This window comes from Pundamilia nyererei, unplaced genomic scaffold (genome assembly GCF_000239375.1).
Source record: "Pundamilia nyererei isolate P.nyererei 1_Seehausen unplaced genomic scaffold, PunNye1.0 scaffold00041, whole genome shotgun sequence".
NCBI lineage: Eukaryota > Metazoa > Chordata > Actinopteri > Cichliformes > Cichlidae > Pundamilia > Pundamilia nyererei.
The window spans coordinates 3,081,512-3,101,555 of record NW_005187442.1 but is presented as its reverse complement, the minus strand read 5'-3'; the positions used below and the strand labels follow the sequence as shown (position 1 = coordinate 3,101,555).

At 39.3% G+C, this 20,044-nt stretch overlaps 1 protein-coding gene across 4 annotated transcripts in view; it reads right to left on the bottom strand.

The window, feature by feature from the left end:
• The window catches only part of LOC102196246 (interleukin-6 receptor subunit beta-like), a 23,276-nt gene extending 4,219 nt beyond the window's left edge, over positions 1-19,057 (bottom strand). Inside the window, exons 1-13 of one of the 4 annotated variants that reach the window (XM_013910352.1) lie at positions 18,671-19,057; positions 13,186-13,458; positions 12,962-13,088; positions 12,686-12,855; positions 12,494-12,609; positions 10,763-10,789; positions 8,572-8,758; positions 7,470-7,552; positions 7,171-7,381; positions 6,864-7,028; positions 5,580-5,681; positions 3,482-3,625; positions 3,256-3,396 (exon numbers count right to left, since the gene is read on the bottom strand). In XM_013910352.1, coding sequence (XP_013765806.1) covers positions 3,256-3,396; positions 3,482-3,625; positions 5,580-5,681; positions 6,864-7,028; positions 7,171-7,381; positions 7,470-7,552; positions 8,572-8,758; positions 10,763-10,789; positions 12,494-12,609; positions 12,686-12,855; positions 12,962-13,088; positions 13,186-13,458; positions 18,671-18,725 — 1,801 coding nt within the window. In that variant the 5' untranslated portion in view covers positions 18,726-19,057. The remainder of the gene's footprint in view (positions 1-3,255; positions 3,397-3,481; positions 3,626-5,579; positions 5,682-6,863; positions 7,029-7,170; positions 7,382-7,469; positions 7,553-8,571; positions 8,759-10,762; positions 10,790-12,493; positions 12,610-12,685; positions 12,856-12,961; positions 13,089-13,185; positions 13,459-18,670) is intronic. The other 3 variants (XM_013910353.1, XM_013910354.1, XM_013910355.1) reach the window with 3 other exon arrangements.
• Positions 19,058-20,044: the final 987 nt, after the last annotated feature.

The window sequence follows — 20,044 nt, the reverse complement described above, 5'->3', positions numbered from 1 at the left end:
AATTGGTGATATCAGCACCAGACATAGATCATTTGTACCATTTTAAGTGTACATAAAAATAAATGACTTTAAAGTGTTGTTTATAGTAACAAAATCAAGCTTTGGTAATACCAGTTTGTGTGTAAAAAAATAAAGGCAACTATAAGGTTTTGTATATCAGGACATAATAAAGCAAATATCTAATCCTTACAAGGTCTCGAAATTAAGTAAATATAACCCGAGATCAACAGCAGCTCGTGACATATAACACTGTGAAATGGTCTAAAAAAAAAGTGAAAATGAAGAAGCACTGTGTGAAAGACCGAGTATACCTCGTGACTCAGTAGCTCGTAGAACACATTTAGCAACACAAATGTAAAGTAATTGTTTTCTGTATGAATTTATCAGTCTCTCATGTCCAGTGTTGGGCAAAAAGTAATTAATTATAGTTACCAGTTACTTCTTCAAAAAAGTAACTCAGTTACTTCTTCAAAAAAGTAACTGAGTTAGTAGCTGAGTTATAAGATTCTAAAAGTAATATGTTACTAGGAAAAGTAACTATTGCATTACTTTAAAAAAATGTTTAACCTTCTGGCTCCAGAGTATAATTGGCCGTTTTTGACTACTTTTGATTTTACTGCTACAGTTCACCTTTAAAAACTATTTACTTTGCCTTGTTTGGTATCATTATTTTCAGCACAACCTCACATGTCTGAATCTACAGTTATGTTTTCATTTAGACAAACTGTAGTAACACAATAGATCTAAAATTAGACAAATAACATAAAATCCGAGTAGAAAGTTATATTTTTTACTGTAAAAACCATAAACATGTTAAATGAATCATATTTCATAACTTTAAATGCAAATATAAATTGCTACTTTTAAAATCCTCTGCACAAGTTTTGCAGACAAAGTTATTTGCAGCCATTTACCTTTTACCTTTTTTTAAATAACCATTTCAAACTATTTAAATAAAAATCAGGTGTTCTGCATTAAATAAGATGCCACACAAATTATTTGTTCCACTCCAAAAAATAATTTCTGTCCACTATAAAGGAGAACATCACAAGCCTGGTGTATCACTCCTATATACTGTAATCTGCCTTTGTTGGCTTTCTGACAGCACCTGTAACATTCAGCAGTCGCCTCATTGTTCCCGTCAACCCGCTGCATGACGTACTTCTCTAGAAGAATGTCTCAGGTTTGTAGCCCCAAAGGATACAGCCTCATTGTTTCTGCAGAGAGGTATATACTGTTTTTTCTTCATTAAATTATATACTGTAAATGCTTTACTGTTTTGTTCTAGAGAAATCTCTCTGCAGAAACAATAAGGCTAAAAGCCATGACGTCAGTAATCATCAAGCGTTTAGAGGAAAATGCATTAAAATCAGACATGACTATGTCGTGCAAATCAGCACATTTCCTGTATCCTTTGGGGCAACAGACCTGAGTCACTTTCATTAGTAGTCTTAGTTATTCCGTATTGAGTTTCTTATATTCCCCATTTAGTTCCTTGAATATTACATTTCCCCTTGTGTCTGTGTCCTTCTGTGTCCCTCTTTGTGTGTCTGTGTTTATGTGGGTTGTGTGTGTCTTTGTGTCTGGTTTCCCATCCTTGTGTTTCATTTCATGTCTCCCCGCCTTTCATGTTTATCTTTGTTCCTCAGCCTGTCATCATTGTCATCACCATCGTTTCCTGTTTTATTGTGAAAATCTTGCATTCCCTCTTCAGTGTGTTTAGTTTTGCTTTCTCTCACTCGTCATGTCTAATTTGTCTTAGCTGTCTTCCCCATGTGTTTCCTGTTCCCTTGTCATTCCTTGCATATTAAAGCCCTCTGTTTCCCTCTGTCCAGCGTTCTTCCTCATTCCCCACCGTGTGTTCTGCCTACCTGCGTGTTTAATTTCATGTATATTCCAAATTTAGTTAGTTTTGTAGTACAGCCATCCAGCAATAAAACCGATAAAACTTTCTGAGTTCATTTTCACCTCCATGAGTCTGCATCTAGGGTCCATTCCTGCCTGCCTTACATGACCAGTTCATGACGCCACTTTGGTTTCATCCAAAGGACAGGAAGTCTCAGTTTGTTCGGGTGCAACTTTGCATGCCTAAGCTAACTGCCATGTGCAACTCTTCTAAACAAGCCATACTTGTTCATTTACCTAATTGCACTGTCTAATTGTACACTGCATTTTTGGATTACTTTGTTAAATAAATAATGGCACAGCATAATATGTCATGTTTTGTAGTTGCTTTAATGTTGCATTTACCTAATTTTAAGACCTGCTAACGACTGCGTTACTTGTATTATATCCTGATACAAAAAAAACCTGAGCTGAAAGAGAGTGTACTTTCTTGTTACCATGACTGCATGTGGAGATTCAAAACCACTTAATAACCAGAGTAGTTGTTGAGTTTTAGGTTTTTGGTTCAGTTTTTGCTGTTGTGCTGTGACCAATTTCGACCATGGCAATGCCCATGGTCATAGACTTGTAGCTAATATTACAATAGCAAAGTAAATCCTGCCACGCCTTTTTGTCTGTAAAAACAATTAATATTTTATGGAAAATAAATGATCCGTCATTAATTATTAAACTTTTTCTGCAGTTGTCAAGTCTGCCGTCAGCAAATAAGTGCTGTTGTGGGTCTCAGAGCAGTAAAACTGCAGCATCCTGTTTCTGACTTTCAGGAATGTTTCTATTTGTTTGCGTCCTTAGATACATGCCAAGGTAACTGCTGGAAAACACAAAGGCTTTGGATCGAGGCCATAAAGAGATTTTCTCTGAGGCTCATCAAATTTTAATATTTGGCACTGATGTCGGGATTAGGCTGTTATTACTGCTATGAGTCAGTTGAGCTGTGTTTGGTTAAAGCTCGACTGTAGGAAAACACAGGTTCATGACTGGTAACAACAGCCATTGAGTTATTTAACTCACGAATGTTTTGAGTGGATTTAAATATAAAGGTTGCTAAAAAACATAAAATAAATAAAACTACACAGACATTGAATGGACTAAACTAAGCAAAAACATTTTTTTGCTGTATTTTGTTCAATCCAGAAAACAAAATGAAAAAATAAAACTGTGTCACTATTGACTGAAATAACAATCTTTACTGGCCTGACATGCCAAAGCATGATTATTGTGCTGATGCATCTGTTGATTATTCACCAACTTAGTATCAGGGTGGTATTGGGTGCACCAAACCAAAGATAATCCGCTCACAGGCTCATTCTGAATCATTCCTCTAAGTCAGAGCTCTTATAGACCACTTACCAAATTTTGTGGTTGTAAATTTCTCATCAATGCTTTTTGATATTCCGGTCAGAGCCCTGGCATCGACATTGACGGTGTACTGGGTGTCTGGACTCAGATCTTTTAAAGAGACGTTCCTCATTTTGCCATCCACAGTAACATCTGGAAGAAACCCATTAAAGAAATGCTATGAATGTTGCGTTATATGAAAGTGTGCAAACTTCGCACAAGTGCGTTGCGTACTCACTGAGATACAGTACATCCTGCGTCTTGTAGTAGTTGACTGTATAGCTTTGAACAGCACCGCTGCATTCCTTCTGTGATTTCGTATTCCAGCTCACAAAGGCTTGTCGGTAGCTAGGTACAACTGTGATAGCAATGCTGTCTGGATCTGTAGGAGCGGCATGGGCAACATCAGCTTGGGACAGCATTTTAAAAAGTACTGTTTCAGAATGAGTCAAAAGTTTGGACACACCTTCTAATTTAATGAGTTTTCTTTATATTTACTACTTTCTACATCAGGGGTGTCCAACTCCAGGCCTTGAGAGCCGGTGTCCTGCAGGTTTTGGATGTGTACGTGATCCAACACAGCTGATTTAAAAGCCTATATGACCTCCTCAACATGACATAGTTCTCCAGAGGCCTGGTAATGAATTAATCATTTGATTCAGGTGTGTTGACCCAAGGTGAGATCTAAAACCTCCAGGACACCGGCCCTCTAGGCCTGGAGTTGCCTACCCCTATACATACTGAATACATCAAATATATGAAGCAAGCATTTATGGAATTGTGTAGCAAAGAAAAAAATGATAAATAAATATGTCTTATATTTAAGATTCTTGAAAGTAGCCACCCTTTGCTTTGTTGACAGTGCTGCAAACCCTTGGCTTTCTCTCGATGAGCTACATGTTGTAGTCACCTGAAATGGTTTTCACTTCACAGGTGTGCCTCGTCAGGGTACATTTGTGGAATTTCTTGCTTTCTTAATGAGGTTGGGACCATCAGTTGGTTGGTTACTGCAGTTGTGCAAGAACCAACCAGCTAAGTAAAGAGAAACAAGAAATAGACGTGTCCCCCAAGTGCAGTCGCCTTAAACCATCAAGCGCTACGATGAAAGTGGCTCGCATGAGGACCGCCCAAGGAAAGGAAGACCAAGAGTCACCTCTGCTGCTGAGGATAAATTCATCCGAGTCACCAGCCTCAGAAATCGCAAGTTCACAGCCCCTCAGACTAGAGCCCAGATAAATACCACACAGAGTTCCAGTAGCAGACACATCTCTACATCAAGTGTTCAGCGGAGACTGTATGAATCAGGCCTTTGTGGTCAAATAGCTGCTAAGAAACCACAACTAAGGAAAAGCAACAAGCAAAAGAGATTTGTTTGGGCCAAAAAACACAAGGACATTAGACCAGTGGAAATCTGTGCTTTTATATAATGAGTCCAAATTTGCGATCTTTGGTTCTACCATGTCTTCGTGTGATGCAGAAAAGGTAAACAGATGGTCTCTACATGCATGGTTCCCACCGTGAAACATGGAGGAGGTGTGATGGTGCGGGGGTGCTTTACTAGTGTCGCTGTTAGGGATTTATTTTAAATAGAAGGCACACTGAACCAGCATGGCTACCACAGCATCCTGCAGCGACATGCCATCCCATCTAGTTTGCATTTAGTTGGACCATCATTTATATTTTCAACAGGACAGTGACACCAAAACACACCTCCAGGCTGTGTAAAGGCTATTTGACCAAGAAGGAGAGTGATGGAGTGCTGCGCCCAATGGCCTGGCCTCCACAGTCACCTGACCTAAACCCAGTCGAGATGGTTTGGGATGAGATGGGCGCAGAGTGAAAACAAAAGGGCCAACAAGTGCTCGGCATCGCTGAGAACTCCTTCAAGACTGTTGGAGAACCATTTGAGGAGACTACCTCACGAAGCTCATCGAGAAAATGCCAAGAGTGTGTGAAGCAGTAATCAAAACAAAGGTTGGCTAATTTGAAGAATCTAAAATATAAAACATTTTTTTAATCATTTCACATTCTTTTGTTTTCTACTAGTGCTGTCAGCGTTAATCTCGTTAACGCTTCAGCGCAGTTAGCTCGTTAATGCATTTGCGCCGTGCAGCCAGTCGGTTATGGGTTGCAGTTATGGCGTTAACGTCATTTTTAACGACATTAACGCTGACAGCACTATTTTCTCCATAATTCCATATGTGTTTATTCATAGTTTTGTTGCCTTCAGTGAGAACAATGTAAATAGTCATAAAAACAAGGAAAAATCATTAAATGATAAGGTGTGTCCAAACCTTTGCTGGTAGTGTATACATCCAAACATCTGAATTACTTACCTCCAAAACTGGAGCAAACATGAAGGACTTTTGTGCCCTGACCTGTCTTGTCATCAAAGAGGGGCGTTACTGTGATATTATATGGCTTTTTTTCCTGGAGGCCTGTAAGAGAGGGGGAAGACTAGTCTGAAAACTGATGACAGAGAACTAGCAAGTGACTGTTACAGCATACTTGTTTAGCTTTTTAGCCACACAGCTCAACAGTGATTACGTGCATCCCTTAGAGGAGTTTTGTGCTGTTAGTGCCAAATTAGAATTTGTTCTATGCTTTATATGATACCGCCTTTAGCTATGGTAATATTTTAGCTGGAAGCCTATCAAGAGTATAACTAAAGTACCAAAAGCTGTGTAATCTAAACATACCAAAGCTCCAAGTGCACCAAGTGAAGTGGTTCTTATGATCTGTTTATATGATGAAATGCTTCTTGGGATTAGTATCTATTATAATCTAGTATACGTTTCAGATTTAATATGTGTGCAACAATGGATAAGAATGATTTATTTGTTTTAACAGTTATGCTTATAATTAAATAGTTTAGGTCATCTGTTTCCTCATCTGAGGTTTGAAGGCATCCAAAGAGTTATGAGAGAAGATTTGAGAAGCCCTGAGATGACTACAGGGTTAGAAATGTAGAAGAAATAAAAGTGGGGACACTATGAAAGGCACTTGGGTGAGAACTGTGATAAACAAGAAAAAATTAAGTAATAGCTTCACAATAAGCAGCTTACTAGCATAAGTAAACACAGATGCTATTGAAGCAGACCTACAAAAACTAAATGGAAATGAAGAATACAAATACAGGATCTATTTCGGTGATTGTCCTTGTTTGTTAACCTTTGAAAAATAGTGTCTTTTCTAATACTTAAAAAAAAAAAAACAAGAAACAGATTTTACCCGGTCCGTGGAACCAGACCTTCACAGAAACATTGTGAGTAAATCTATTTAGCCTGGCTGTTCCTCTGCTTGCTTAAACACAACTGAGCACAAAGAAACACCGCAAACTGCAACACATCTCAGGACACAGTTTTCAAGAAATAACTGTTTTTCTGTAGAATGTATAATGGATTACAGAGCAGCTTTTAACATCTATCTCACCCAGGCTATGCATAATTTGCTACACCCATGAACCAATGATGCTGGAAGATAAGACACAAATGGATCATGTCTTTGCCAATAAATCGGCATGACTCAGATTCCAGCCACAAGGCTCCCTTGGAATTTATTAAACATCCATCTATCAGCCTGTCATCAATTTACCGTTATCACACTGCTCTCTAACGTACCGCTGAGTGTTACATTCGTGTACTCGCTCTCTTTCCAGTGGTACTGACTTCCGTCCTGGGTCCAGTCAATTTTATACCCACTGACTGGCTGCATAGGAGCCATCCAGCTGACCTTAATAACTTTGTCATCAGATAAGGTCTGAATGTTGGTAACTTGAGGAAGGCCTGCCGATTAGATAAAGTGAAAGAAAAAAGAAGCAAATTGCTTGACAACACAGCAAAGCCTTTGTCCATTAAACTGAAGCAATCTGGTACATCAATAATAATTGCCCATTAAAAATGCTCAGTAAAAAGCATTTAAACTTACTCTCTCCAACGGCCGGAACATAAACTGACTTCACCACAAGAACTTCTTTATTCTGGAAGACTGTGAGATTTATTCTGTGTGCATCTTGGTTTACAACAACATCACAAGTTGTGTTGCCACAGAAGGTATAATTCCCTCCAGTCATGTGTTCACTGTAACGAGTTTGTTTTATGGTGTAATCAAATGTGCCTCCACAGTCTTTAGGAATACCCTGTGTGGATAATTTGAAGCTTGTCACATAAAAAAATAGAACATACAGAAATCTGCTGTTTAAAGACACCAATGAGATATTTCCTTACCTTCCACATGACACGGACTTTTCTAAGTCCATTTTCTTCCAGTTCAGACACTTTTCTCCACAGGCGCAGGTTGACATGATTCTCTGTAAAAGGTCAAAATAAGAAAAACTATTTTACGCAGGCAGGAATATTATTATATTTGAAAACTGTCAACGGTTTTGGTCTGAAGCCAAGAAAGGAGAAAGCAGTGTGTCTGTTCACGCGTTAAATAATATCCTGGAGCTCATGGTAACCGCTGCAAACAACTACGTGTTTACAGCGAATAATTCAATCATTCATCCACTTTGTGAACTGCCTCTCCAGTTCGGGGTCACGGAGGGAGCTGGAGCCTATCCAAGCTCTCTCGATGTGAGCTGCGGGGTACGTCAAAGACCGCAAGTCCATCGCAGTTCATTATTTTTAGTAATTCTGCTGCAGAAGTTGTAGACTGACCCTCATCTTCGTGTTACATGACATCGGTTCTCTGGAGGTATTTTTTTTTAAACACTACAGTCATATTACACAGCATAAAAGACTAAACTTTTGACTTTGTATTATCACATTCAAGTCCAAACCTGCAACTCAAAATGTTTCAGACTTCATTCCTTTAACATTCCTTGATAATGTTCCCTCTCAGGGCCTCAAACCTAAGGTGGCCCCTAGAGACAAAGCATGTACAAACTCCACAACACTTACAAATTCCAAAGCACAAAACACATGCAAACTCCAAAACACGTACAAAATCCAAAACACGTACAAAATCCAAAACACGTGCAAACTCCAAAACACGTGCAAACTCCAAAACACGTACAAAATACAAAACACGTGCAAACTCCAAAACACGTACAAAATACAAAACACATGCAAACTCCAAAACACGTACAAAATACAAAACACGTGCAAACTCCAAAACACGTACAAAATACAAAACACAGGCAAACTCCAAAACACAACGGAAGTGTTCCAGGACGCTAGGGGCAGTGTTGAGCTCGATTTGCAAAATAAACGGTTTGTTGCAAACACATGGGCTGTATCCCAATTCAAGGCTGTTGATTTTCTTTACTCATTTCAGAGATCTTGACCCCCCCCCCAATGTTCAGCACAAAGGTACACCCATGCTTACTGTTTAGTTTGGTCACATGTAGTTTTTCCTTGCTCCAGTCACTCCAGATGGCCTTCCCCAAAACACAGCGTACTGAAAAGCCGTAGGTAGTGCAGGAATCCACATTGTTGATCATGATGGACCCATTAGCTTCATCATTTAGTAGACAATATGGTCTTGTATTGTTTCCAGTCTCACTGTGGTCACACTAGGAGAAACAAACATTTCTTCTTAGGAACATCACTTCACTTCTAAAACATACTCAAAGCTTTTACCAACAGTCACTAAATTTATAGGGTGCATGTTTAAAAAGAATCGAGATTTATAAAGGTTTATTTTTTATTTTGTTGAATTGATTATCCAGGAAAAAAAATCCATGCAACAAGGAACTTTTTTGAAGTTGAGGAGTTTTAGATTTGTTTTTAAATAATTTATTACATTAAGTAAAAATACTTTTCTTGCCAAATGTCACCACTATTTGCCAGAAGTCATCCTTTAGCTGAATGTTTTTATTTGTTAAAAGTAATGTTTAATCTTATCTAAAGATAATTAATTGTAACTTAATTAAAAGGAATATTATAATATTAGTATTATAATATTTTTTAATTCTTAGAAACATTTCGAAACAAATCGCTGTCAAAATTGAATGCTGAAAATATTTTATAATGAAGTTAAAAATGAATATACTGAGAAATCAATTGCGTCAGTTATGGATACAGCCTAAATATTCAGCTATAGAAATATCACATGCTGCTTATTTATTTTCTATTTGTTTCTTCCAACTAGCACAGTATATCCATTATGTCCCTCATGTATGTATTTTATTTCCCATTCCACAGCTTTATGTCCCTTGGGGAGAAAACTTACAAACATACAGTACAGCTCTAGGTGAAATCCGCGAAGTAGCCGACTTTGTTAATTTTTGGTTTTTTTACAATTATTATAAATGTTTTAAGGCTGTAAAAACCCGTCACTACACACTTTATGCACTTTTCTCAGACAGGCATGAAGATTTTCACACTTTTCTCTCTTGTTTAAACACTCTCAAAGTTCAAACCTTCGTAGAAAAATAAGTCCAGTATTATAGAATGAAAACAAAGGAACCCGTGGTTGCCTTTGACGGTGCAAAAACGTTTAGTCAACATTGTTGAGTTTGTTGGGGAGAAAACTTACAAACATACAGTACAGCTCTTCAGAGTCACACTGCCACAGCTCGAAGATTTATGTAAATTTGACTACCTGAACGCATTCTATACTGTGCAGGAGACACAGCACGAGATTGATTGATAATGGTCTACAGCCAATCAGGACGCAGAACACAATGCGCTGCAAAACAGCGAGGCTGTTTTGCAGGGCATTGTGAAACGTGAAACGTGAAATGCGAAACGTGAACCGCATTATAGTGAGGGACCACTGCATATGATTTTTAGGTGATTACAGGTTATCTAATTTGTGTTTTACCTTCACTACCTATGAAAGCCCGTTTCCGCCACTAAAAAAAAAAAAAGCTAGTATCCATAACTCGAAATTTCGAGTTATTTTCTCGAAATTTTGAGAAAATAACTCGAAATTTCGAGAAATATAACTCGAAATTTCGAGTTACTTTTCTCAAAATTTCGAGTTAGCTCTGCCAATCAAAAATATACGTGAATGAGGTCGCTTTCTTGTTACCCGGAAGCATATGGCGCAGGACCGCGCACTCAAAAACGGATCCCAACAAATTAAAGTATGTTTGCTGATAGTAACACCATGTGACTCAGCTAATAACACAGGGATTTCATCATTTGTGAAGCCAGGCTGAAAACACTCAGCAATCTGTGCATTCACGACTGGATGTAATACCGGTAGCTTAGCTGTAGCATTTGTAGCTTATGGCTTCAGCTTCCGGGTAACATGGAAATGACGTCATTCACGTAGATTACTGATTGGCAGCGCTAACTCGAAATTTCGAGTTGCTTTTCTCAAAATTTTGAGTTAATATGTCGAAATTTCGAGAAAATAACTCGAAATTTCGAGTTGCTTTTCTCAAAATTTTGAGTTAATATGTCGAAATTTCGAGAAAATAACTCGAAATTTTGAGTTATGGATCCTTTTTTTTTTTTGTGGCGGAAACGGGCTTCCATAACTACCTGTGCAGTAAATGTGTTTTTATTTCTGCATTCCTCAAATACCGCAGAGATTAGAGGTTTGAGATAAGTCAGCTTTTCCTTACCTCGACAATTTCTCCTCCAGCTAAAACCTGGAAGTGAAACAAGTCCCCAGTTAGCCATGAAGGGTTAAATATTGCAAACATGTTGGCAGAAACAAAAAGAGCTTATATAGTGTCTACATTTTATTTCCCATTCCACAGCTTTATAGCAGTTTATACCATCTGCACTTTTGCATCTGATGACACAAATACTGTTTATGACTAGATATATAATTTTTTTCTGGACAGAAATCTTTAGCTAAGGCACATATTGGGTACTATTTTAAAACATTATTGCTTAACCAACTAAATTAACTTTCACAAGACTCTAGGCAAAACTATTAACATGTGTATTAGAATTTCCTTTATTTATGTATTATTCACATTATTTACTTGGGTTTTAGCAGGTCTCAATGTCTCACACCTTATTCATGCCATTGAACAGCCATGTGATTTTATTTCAGGAAGTTGGGAGGAAGCAGACAATTCTACAGGAAGAGTCTTTTGTTTTCAACCACTGTATCAGGTAGCAAGGGAGTGTAAACAGCTGTGCACTGCCTTTTGTTTCTGTAGAAGGTATTTAAACCCAGGGCTGTTCTGGGTTCAGGAGAGACTCTGCTGGTCATTTGCCCCGCGATGGCTGCTCCCACCAAGTTTGGGTTTTTTGTTCTTTTTAATTAAAGGATGCCAGCTACGCTCACCGTTTGTCTGCGGGCTTTATTAAGTTAAACTTCCACAACACATGAGATGAAATAAGTACAGCCCAGGATTTAATAGCTTGTAGAACAAACTTTAACAGCAACAAATCGAAGTAGCCATTTTCTGTTTGACTTCATCAGTCTCTCACATGCTTCTCACATTGCTTCATTGAGGTTTGTGGGAATTTGTCTCGTAATGTCCCGCCGCAGCATTTCAGTCAGATGGACTGGACATTGAGTGGGTCATTGCAACAGCTTTATTAATTTCTTTTTCAGAGAAATTCAGCCATTCTTGTGTAGCTCTGCTGCTGTCCTTGGGATCACTGTCCGGTTGCACATGCCCGGTTCCAGCAAAGCTTGAACTATCAGATATACTCGTCCCATCTGACTCTAGAATACTTGCAGAGGAGTTCATAGTTGACTCAATGACTACAAGGGGCCCAGGTCCTGTGACAGCTGCTATGAGCTGTTTGTGCTGATATGTTGTGTTTGGTGGTCGTGTGCATTATGGCCAAACATTTATGTGCTGCTATGTTCCTTTTAGAGAGAAGAGGCTTTCTCTTGGCATCCCTTCCAAACAAGTCTTACTTGTTCAGTCGTTTTCTAATTTTGCTGTCATTAAGTTTAAAATTTCACATGCTAACTGACTCCTGAAGAGTCCTTTCAAAGTTTGACCTGGAGGCGAATTTACTTGGAAATTAATTCCTAGAAAGACTGTCTGATTATGTTAGTGCTAGTTACACTTGCTCATCAGTTAATCTAGTGCATTTGCATAGCAGCATCAAGCTGCTGCTTACTCTCTTAATTCCAGTGGGAGAATTGTTTTTTGACATGACTGTAGATTGAGATGACACATTTTTTGGGACTTCCTTTTTATTTTGTCTTCCTGGAAATCTGTTTATGTAACTTGCTGTTTAATGTATGAAAATGACGTAACTTGTGGTCATCGTCATTGAAACTGTTGTGTTTCATTCAGCATTTTTATGGCAGTGTCGTAACTAATTCTTGTTATTGTTTCAAAGTGAGCAGCTGTGCATGTAATGAAAGAGCAATGTACCTTCCTGCATTTGACTTCACAGCGACCCGGCTCTAACGGAGAAAGTCGTCGCCATTTAACTGAGAGCGAACCTGCAGAGTCAGCCACCTCTAGATCCTTTGGGGGAAGACTTTTACCTGAGTAGCAGACATTTCAACATCATCAAAAACATTCATAAATATAGTTATATGCAATGTAATCCATGTCACTTACTTATGTCATGTAGCGCAAATGTACGAGGCTCAGAGGAAACATTCCAGTGATGAGTTGTGGCTTTCACGGTAACAGTGATGTTGTCATCTCGAAGTGTGAATAGTTCTGTGAGTGTGCATGTTGTTTTCTTTGAGTGGCATTGTAAAATTTCCTTTTGTTTATAAAAAACACTGAAGGAAAGAAAAATCTATTAAATAATTTAAGAAGCATTAAAACAAAGGGGAAAAAAATCTACATTCGTTGTTATACACAAGAGAAAGAAAATACAAAACTTACCTCTCTACGGCATAGTTCACTGGGGGATTCATGTGATGCTCCCATGTGCATGTGAGGCTGTCTAAGCCACCGCTTTCCTCTTGATTAAGCTTATAATGGACACATGAAATATTTCTGGGTTTTGCTGCTGAAGAGAAATTAAGTTATTAATGTCCTACATTTCCTTTTAATGCAGGAATGCTCAACTATATTTATGTTGGTAATGGAAGAAAATGACTTCTTACAGTACGTTTCTATAATGGTGCCTCCAATGACTTGCTGAGTATCTGCAGTATAGCACTGCAATGTCGCACGAGGGTGAGTGAAATTTCTGAGTGACAAGACTGTGTGTGTGCGGTTCAACATGCTGGACAGGCTATCATCAATGCGATCGTTGTTCAGTTTCCAGTAGATTTTGCTCGTGCCATCGCACGCGCTCTGACATGTTATCGTGATGTTCTCTCCTGCTTTGATGTATAGATCTTTAGGGTAAACACTGCAGGTGTTGCTGTTGGGGCCTGGAGGAAATGATCATTTTAATTAAGGTAATTGGAAAAACTCTTTTGTCTCTGTAGCAAAAGCTGAAGCCGGCAGATGGATTGCTTAGGTTATCAGATGCATAGAAACAGGGAAAACAGCTGGCTCACAGAAAGCACTAAAGCATAGGAAAAAAGCGCTTGCATGAATGGGTGTCTTGGTCTCGTCCGTGCCCACTCCGGGTCAGGGACCAGACCCTGCCCCAAGTGGAGGAGTTTAAGTATCTCGGGGTCTTGTTCACGAGTGATGGGAGAAGGGAGCGGGAGATCGATAGACAGATTGGTGCAGCGGCTGCAGTGATGTGGACACTGTACCGGCCTGTTGTGATGAAGAGAGAGCTGAGTGTAAAAGCGAAGCTCTCAATTTACCGGTTGATCTACGTCCCTACCCTCACCTATGGTCACGAGCTGTAGGTAGTGACCAAAAGAACGAGATTGCGAATACAAGCGGTGGAAATGGGTTTCCTCCGAAGGGTGGCTGGCCTCTCCCTTAGAGATAGGGTGAGAAGTTCGGCCATTCGAGAGGGGCTCAGAGTAGAGCCGCTGCTCCTCCACATCGAAAGGAACCAGTTGAGGTGTTTCGGGCATCTGAGAAGGATGCCTCCTGGGAGCCTCCTGGGTGATGTGTTCCAGGCATGTCCCACTGGGAGGAGACCCCCGGGGCAGACCCAGGACACGCTGGAGAGATTATATCTCTGGGCTGGCCTGGGAACGCCTTGGTGTTCCTCCGGGTAAGCTGGAGGAGGTGGCTGGGGAGAGGGAGGTCTCGGCTTCTCTGCTTGGGCTGCTGGCCCCACGACCCGGCCCCGGATAAGCGGAAGAAAATGGATGGATGGATGAATGGGTGTGAACGGGTGACTGAGGCATGTCGTAGAGTGCTCAGGTAGAGTAGAAAAAACGATCTATAAGACCACTTCATTTTATTCTTTTTATTTCCTCCAGCACTCAACTTCTAAATTCTTCTTCTCTGATTATGTCTCATTAAGTCCATGTGTCTTGGTTTTATCTAACTCATCATCTTTTCTTACCCCTTTCCTCACCTGTGTCCCCGTGTCTGTCTGGTCTCTCAGTGTTTGCTCACCTTTCTGTCATTGTGTCAAGCCTGCGCATTTGTGCTTTGTTTTTTCCTGTTTTATTTTGGTGTCTGTTCTTACTTGTATCTTGTGTGTAGTTCTATTTCCTTTGTCAGTTGTAATGAGCCCCAGCTGTGATCCCACCTGTTTCCCTTCCCTTCATTAGTCTGTGTGAATATATATTGTCTCAGTTCTTCCTCTTGGCTGTGTCCTTGCTTCTTGTTGATGTTCCCTCTTTAAAGAGTGTATTTCTTATTTTTTAACCTGCATTATTTTGTGGTTCGTTGAAGTTCAGCAATAAAGCTGCTTGTTAGTTTTAACCCTTGTTTCTGAGTGCTACATTTTGGTCTGACTCCTTACTGCAACAATACCAGCCTCGACTGTTTGTTCACTTTTTTTGTATTTAGCCCACACTTCCTCTTGTACAGAGGGTTTTTTTTACACTTGGGTTGGGTCATAGTCTGCTACTCTGAGAATACGAGGTTCTTCTTACCCAGCTTCCTTTCTTTTTCTTGAACCAATTCTCATTTCTTCATATTTTTGCTTCCAGGAAATCAGACTTTCTTGTCATTTTTCTTTAAAAAAAAAAAAAGGAATAGTTCTCTAGGTTTTTGTAAAGTCTTAAAAACACAGTCTGACAGGCATAAAATAGGATTTTGCATCAACCAGTTGGTTCCCAAAGAGCGAATTAGTCGAAACCTCTGCATATGTCAGCATAGTGTGCAGTGTGTCCTTAAAAGTAACTGAGGAAAAAAGAAGAAGTGGCAAGCAGTAAAAAAGATACTCTGCAGCACATGATCACATGAATGTGTCCTCAAGAAAGAGGAAAAAAGTTAACAAAAACCTGAAAAATAACCTGAGATGTGAACCCAAACACAGAAAAGTTCCACTAAATTTTGATCCACCATGAAGTATCATCTGGAAAGCACCTGACTGGAAATGGCTTCATTATTTAACCTGACAATAATCCCAAATACACCAATGCAGTGAAAGCATACCAGGATATAAAAAACACACAATGTAGCACTTTCATTCATGGATCTGCCTCAACTTTATCGAGCAGTGTGGGATCATCTTGACACAGAACAGAACAAAAAGGCAGCCGACATCCAAAGGAGAGCTTTGAATGTTCTTCAAGGAGCCTGGAGAATTATTCCTAAAAGTTTGGGCTGTGCTGAAAAATAAAGGTGGTCATACAAAATATTGACTTTTAAGCTTGTTATTTCCCCATTTTCTCAAGAAAATATAAATAAATGAGGAGTGGCTTGAGACTTTTGCTCGCCTAACTGTAATCTAATCCCACTTCTTAGTCCAACACAATTTTAAATCAGCAGAAAAATCCGTGCAAACTGGAGACTGAATGTGATACAAGAGAAAGTTTTGTTAATTAGGCTTTGCATCTTATGCAAAGATTTAAATGTAATAAAGTCACGATCGCTAAAAATGTTAAAACATTAATCTATAGCATTCGAAATGCAAAAATAACCAGTGTAACATCCAGAATAATGCAAAGCTATCAAGAAAAATCTTTTTCTTATTCTTGCTGTTCTTGCACTGTTTTCTGCAACGTAGAAGTTTCGCAACTGAGATGAATGAGTCAATCAAGTATGTCAGCAGCCTAAAATGAATACGATATGATACACAAGACTTTCTTTGATGACTCGTTCTGTAATTTCATCAAAGCTACACCATAACACCGTCCATGCCCAGGTTAGTTTTCTTACCTGGAAAAACTCATCATGCTTATTCCATCCTTTAATGCGATGACTTTATAGCTTGCTCACAACTTTACTTAATTTGGCATGCTTGTGCAAGTTTTAGCTGTAACAGGTTCGTTCCATGTGACATTTAAAGCTTATTTTTTGATGACCAGAAGTTTCCATTTTAGACAGCCAGCGTTGAATCAGGTAGTTTTTGTTTTGTTTTTGTTTTTTTAATGAGTCTTAACTGTGATCATCCTGAAAAGCTCGATCATCAATCAGCAGGATGGACATATCTTCAGTATTTTAAACAGTTTTTACTGCCATGTCTGTGTTAACTGGAGGCATTCTGATGAGTTACAGCAGGAAAATCCCAGGTGCTAGCTACAGTAAGACAAGCAGCATAGCAGGCCAGTAATGCCATAACCCTGGAAACAATAACACTTAATTGAAATGCAATAGCTTACGCTTTGAAAACCTACCCATGATCCACTTCTCAACAGACGTTTGTGAAAAATGAATTTTTGCTTGTTTTTGTGTAGACTAAGCCTTACATCCTTAGAGAAGCTTATAGTTATTTAAAAAAAAGATTATTGTTTGGGCACTGAGAGTAGAGAATAGACAGAGTCTGGGGTGGTCCAAGGCCCAATCACAATCAGTGACTTGAATAATGTAAATCTAGAAGCCTGTGAACCTTTATTTAGATCAGAAAGCAGATTAGTCAGATTCCCACAATGTCTCATTTCAAGTTCCTACGCCTGATCCTCATCCTTGCATCTGTAACATACTGCAGAATGCCTCAGGGGGAATTCATGGAAAGTATGCTATCAATTCACAATACTTTCTGTTAGTGCTCACTAACAGTTTCAGGTTTAAAGCTTATTATGTGAAGCAGCCACAGAAAGATTTCAGTTCACATTAACGGTACATGAGCTCTTTGAGATTCATTATTACAAATAATAGCATCGTGACGATCTGACACGACCCTGAGTCTGCTATGTAAACAAGATGACATGCTCCAAACAGCATCAACTCTTACACCGTCATCAATTAAAAAGAAAAATTTCTGAGAAATTTCTGTGAAAACTACGATCGCTGGTGCTCTGACTCACATTTAGTGACTGAACAATAACAAACTAAATCTTCAAAAGTCCTCTGAACAGGTGTGATGTCTGAAACGTGTATTGCACTGCATTTGGTTTGAATCAAGCTGCTTTTCTCATGCTTAGCACCATATGTACCCTGTTCCCTGACTTCCAAGAGGTCAGTGCCCCCTGTGGTGGCATGACAGAGACACGACCTTAACATTACTTACTGTACAATATAAAGCGCCTTGAGGCGACTGTTGTTGTGATTTGGCGCTATATAAATAAAATTGAATTGAATCGAATTGAAACATTAACAAATAATTTCATAGTTTTATAAAACCAGTGAAGAATATTACGCCAGAGTTAATACATATTTTACCTTTGATTCATGGTGTTTGAGTCCCATGAATTAATGAGACTATCGGAGGTCTCCCTGGCCCTTTGGAGGTACCTCACCCTCAAGTTGGGAAAACATGTATAAAGACTTGTTAATAATGTAGTTTGTAACGTAGTTTGGATAGTTTAGATTATTTAGCACATTTCTCCTGATAAAACTGTTACACTGAAGAAGGATGGTCTATTTTTACAATATTTAATTGTTGTGTTGTTACTTTAACTTATCTAAAAAGGACAATGCGATCATCTGTTATAAAGAAAAGCAACAGACCATTAGAGGAGTTCCCAGAATAGGTGTAACCTTGTACAAGTTAGAAAGGAAAAGCACTGTAACTTTTCAATCTGATTAGATTTGTTATTGCATAAGTTTATTTTTTTTTCTCTTCTAGTCCTCATGGAAAATATTTAGACAAGCAGGGACACTTCCATGTAGAATATTTGTTGGTTTTCAGTAATCGGAGAAGGATTGTCAGACATTTCATCAGGTTCTGTTCACTTTGGTTAAAAAATGAGGTGTTTTATTAAATCAATGGAGCCACATATGGTTACCACCTATCCGGATCTTTGCTTTTAGAAGAAAAACGAGTCATTCTTAGTAATGCATACTTAAACAGAAATAACACCATTCAAAGCAAAACTCTGATACAGTTAAAAAGTTTAGGATTCTGATCTTATTTCAGATCATAATTATTTAAAATGCTGGAGGTTATTATTCTTTCAAAGTGAGAATATTTGTAGGTAAATTTGGGTCTTTATTTATTTCAAATAAAGCACACATGCAAGAGTAGCTACCCTTCATTACTGAAAGTAGAACAAAAAATGGGCATTTCCCATAAAGCCCAGAACTGAGTTTTATTGCTCAGCATATCTGGAAATCCCTTTAATACTTATTTTGTTTTCCAACTATGCGACGCATAAAATGCTAAAATTGACTTACCAGCACGAATGGATGAGATTCCAGCCAGGATAAATACAAGTTGGAAAGTGTACATCTTTTTATCCTGTAATCAGACCTCAGACAAATCCGCTGTTCAAATGCATTTAGAGCTGACAGTTATTCCGCTGAGCAACACAGAAGCACTCCAACGGCTTCAACCGAGGCTGTTATGATAGACGGCACCCGACCCTCCGCCACATTTTCCTAACTAACGCTTTATTTCAGCCATCATGTAACAGGAACTGAAGCAAACCCTGAACTGAACAGGAGGTATTACCCAACTGGAAAGACAGAGAGAAAAAGAGGAAGTGAAGTAACTCCTCAACCGCCTTCAAACTTTGATTATTTCAGTCTGTTATTATCTCGGCGACGTGAAAGGGAGCTCATTTAAATACCTCCCCGCGCCGGAGACACGCGAACCACACGTGACTGCCGGTAAATCAGTTCGTATAATCTGGCGCACAGCCAATAGCAGCAGAGCACTTTATGACCTGGACATCAGCAACATTCTCAAACACAGAGTTAATTGAGTTTTTTTTCTCTCTCATTAGTTTTTATTGAGTTTTGTTTCAGTTTCCAGGCTTGTGTCTGTCGGGCAGACTGTGGTGTTTAAAGGACGCTCAGTTGGTACTAAGGGTTCCAAAATGCTCCAAGAAAATATCCCCCACACCATTACACGACCACCAGCAGCCTGAACCACTGATCGATCCAGGATCGATCCAGGATTTCATGTCATGTTATATCCTGAATGTTGTAGTAGAAATTGACGCAGGCAGACAGATCGCTCTCGTACACTGGGGCCTCTGGATGTCTGGGGCCTGGATCTTCTCCATGCATGCTTCATGCTCTGGGAGACAGGGCTATGGCTCCCCACACCCTCTAGCAGATCATTACATGGAGAAACCTTTTCAATACAAGCGCGCTCATCCACAAAGGTGTGCACACAGGCGCACACACGGGTGTTCACTGTTCATAGACACAAACCACACCTTTCTTGGCTGCTACCTTGTGCGCTGTTGGTCCTGTGTGCTGGACAACAACATTCATCATTTAGTATTTACTGTTATTTATATTTAGCTGGATTAATGCAATGGCGTTGTGTTTATTATGCTGCTCTCTCTCTCTCTTTTTTTTTGCTTGTTTTCTCTTATTTTTCTTATTTTGGTCAGAGGGCCCGGTGGCGCCAGTGTCCGGCAGCCTCGCCTCTGTCAGTGCGCCCCAGGGTGGCTGTGGCTACAATGTAGCTTGCCATCACCAGTGTGTGAATGTGTGAGTGAATGGGTGGATGAAGCGCTTTGGGGTCCTTAGGGACTAAATAAATTCATGATCGTTTTAATAGGTTCACAAGATGAAGAGGGGGAGTACACCTTAGAC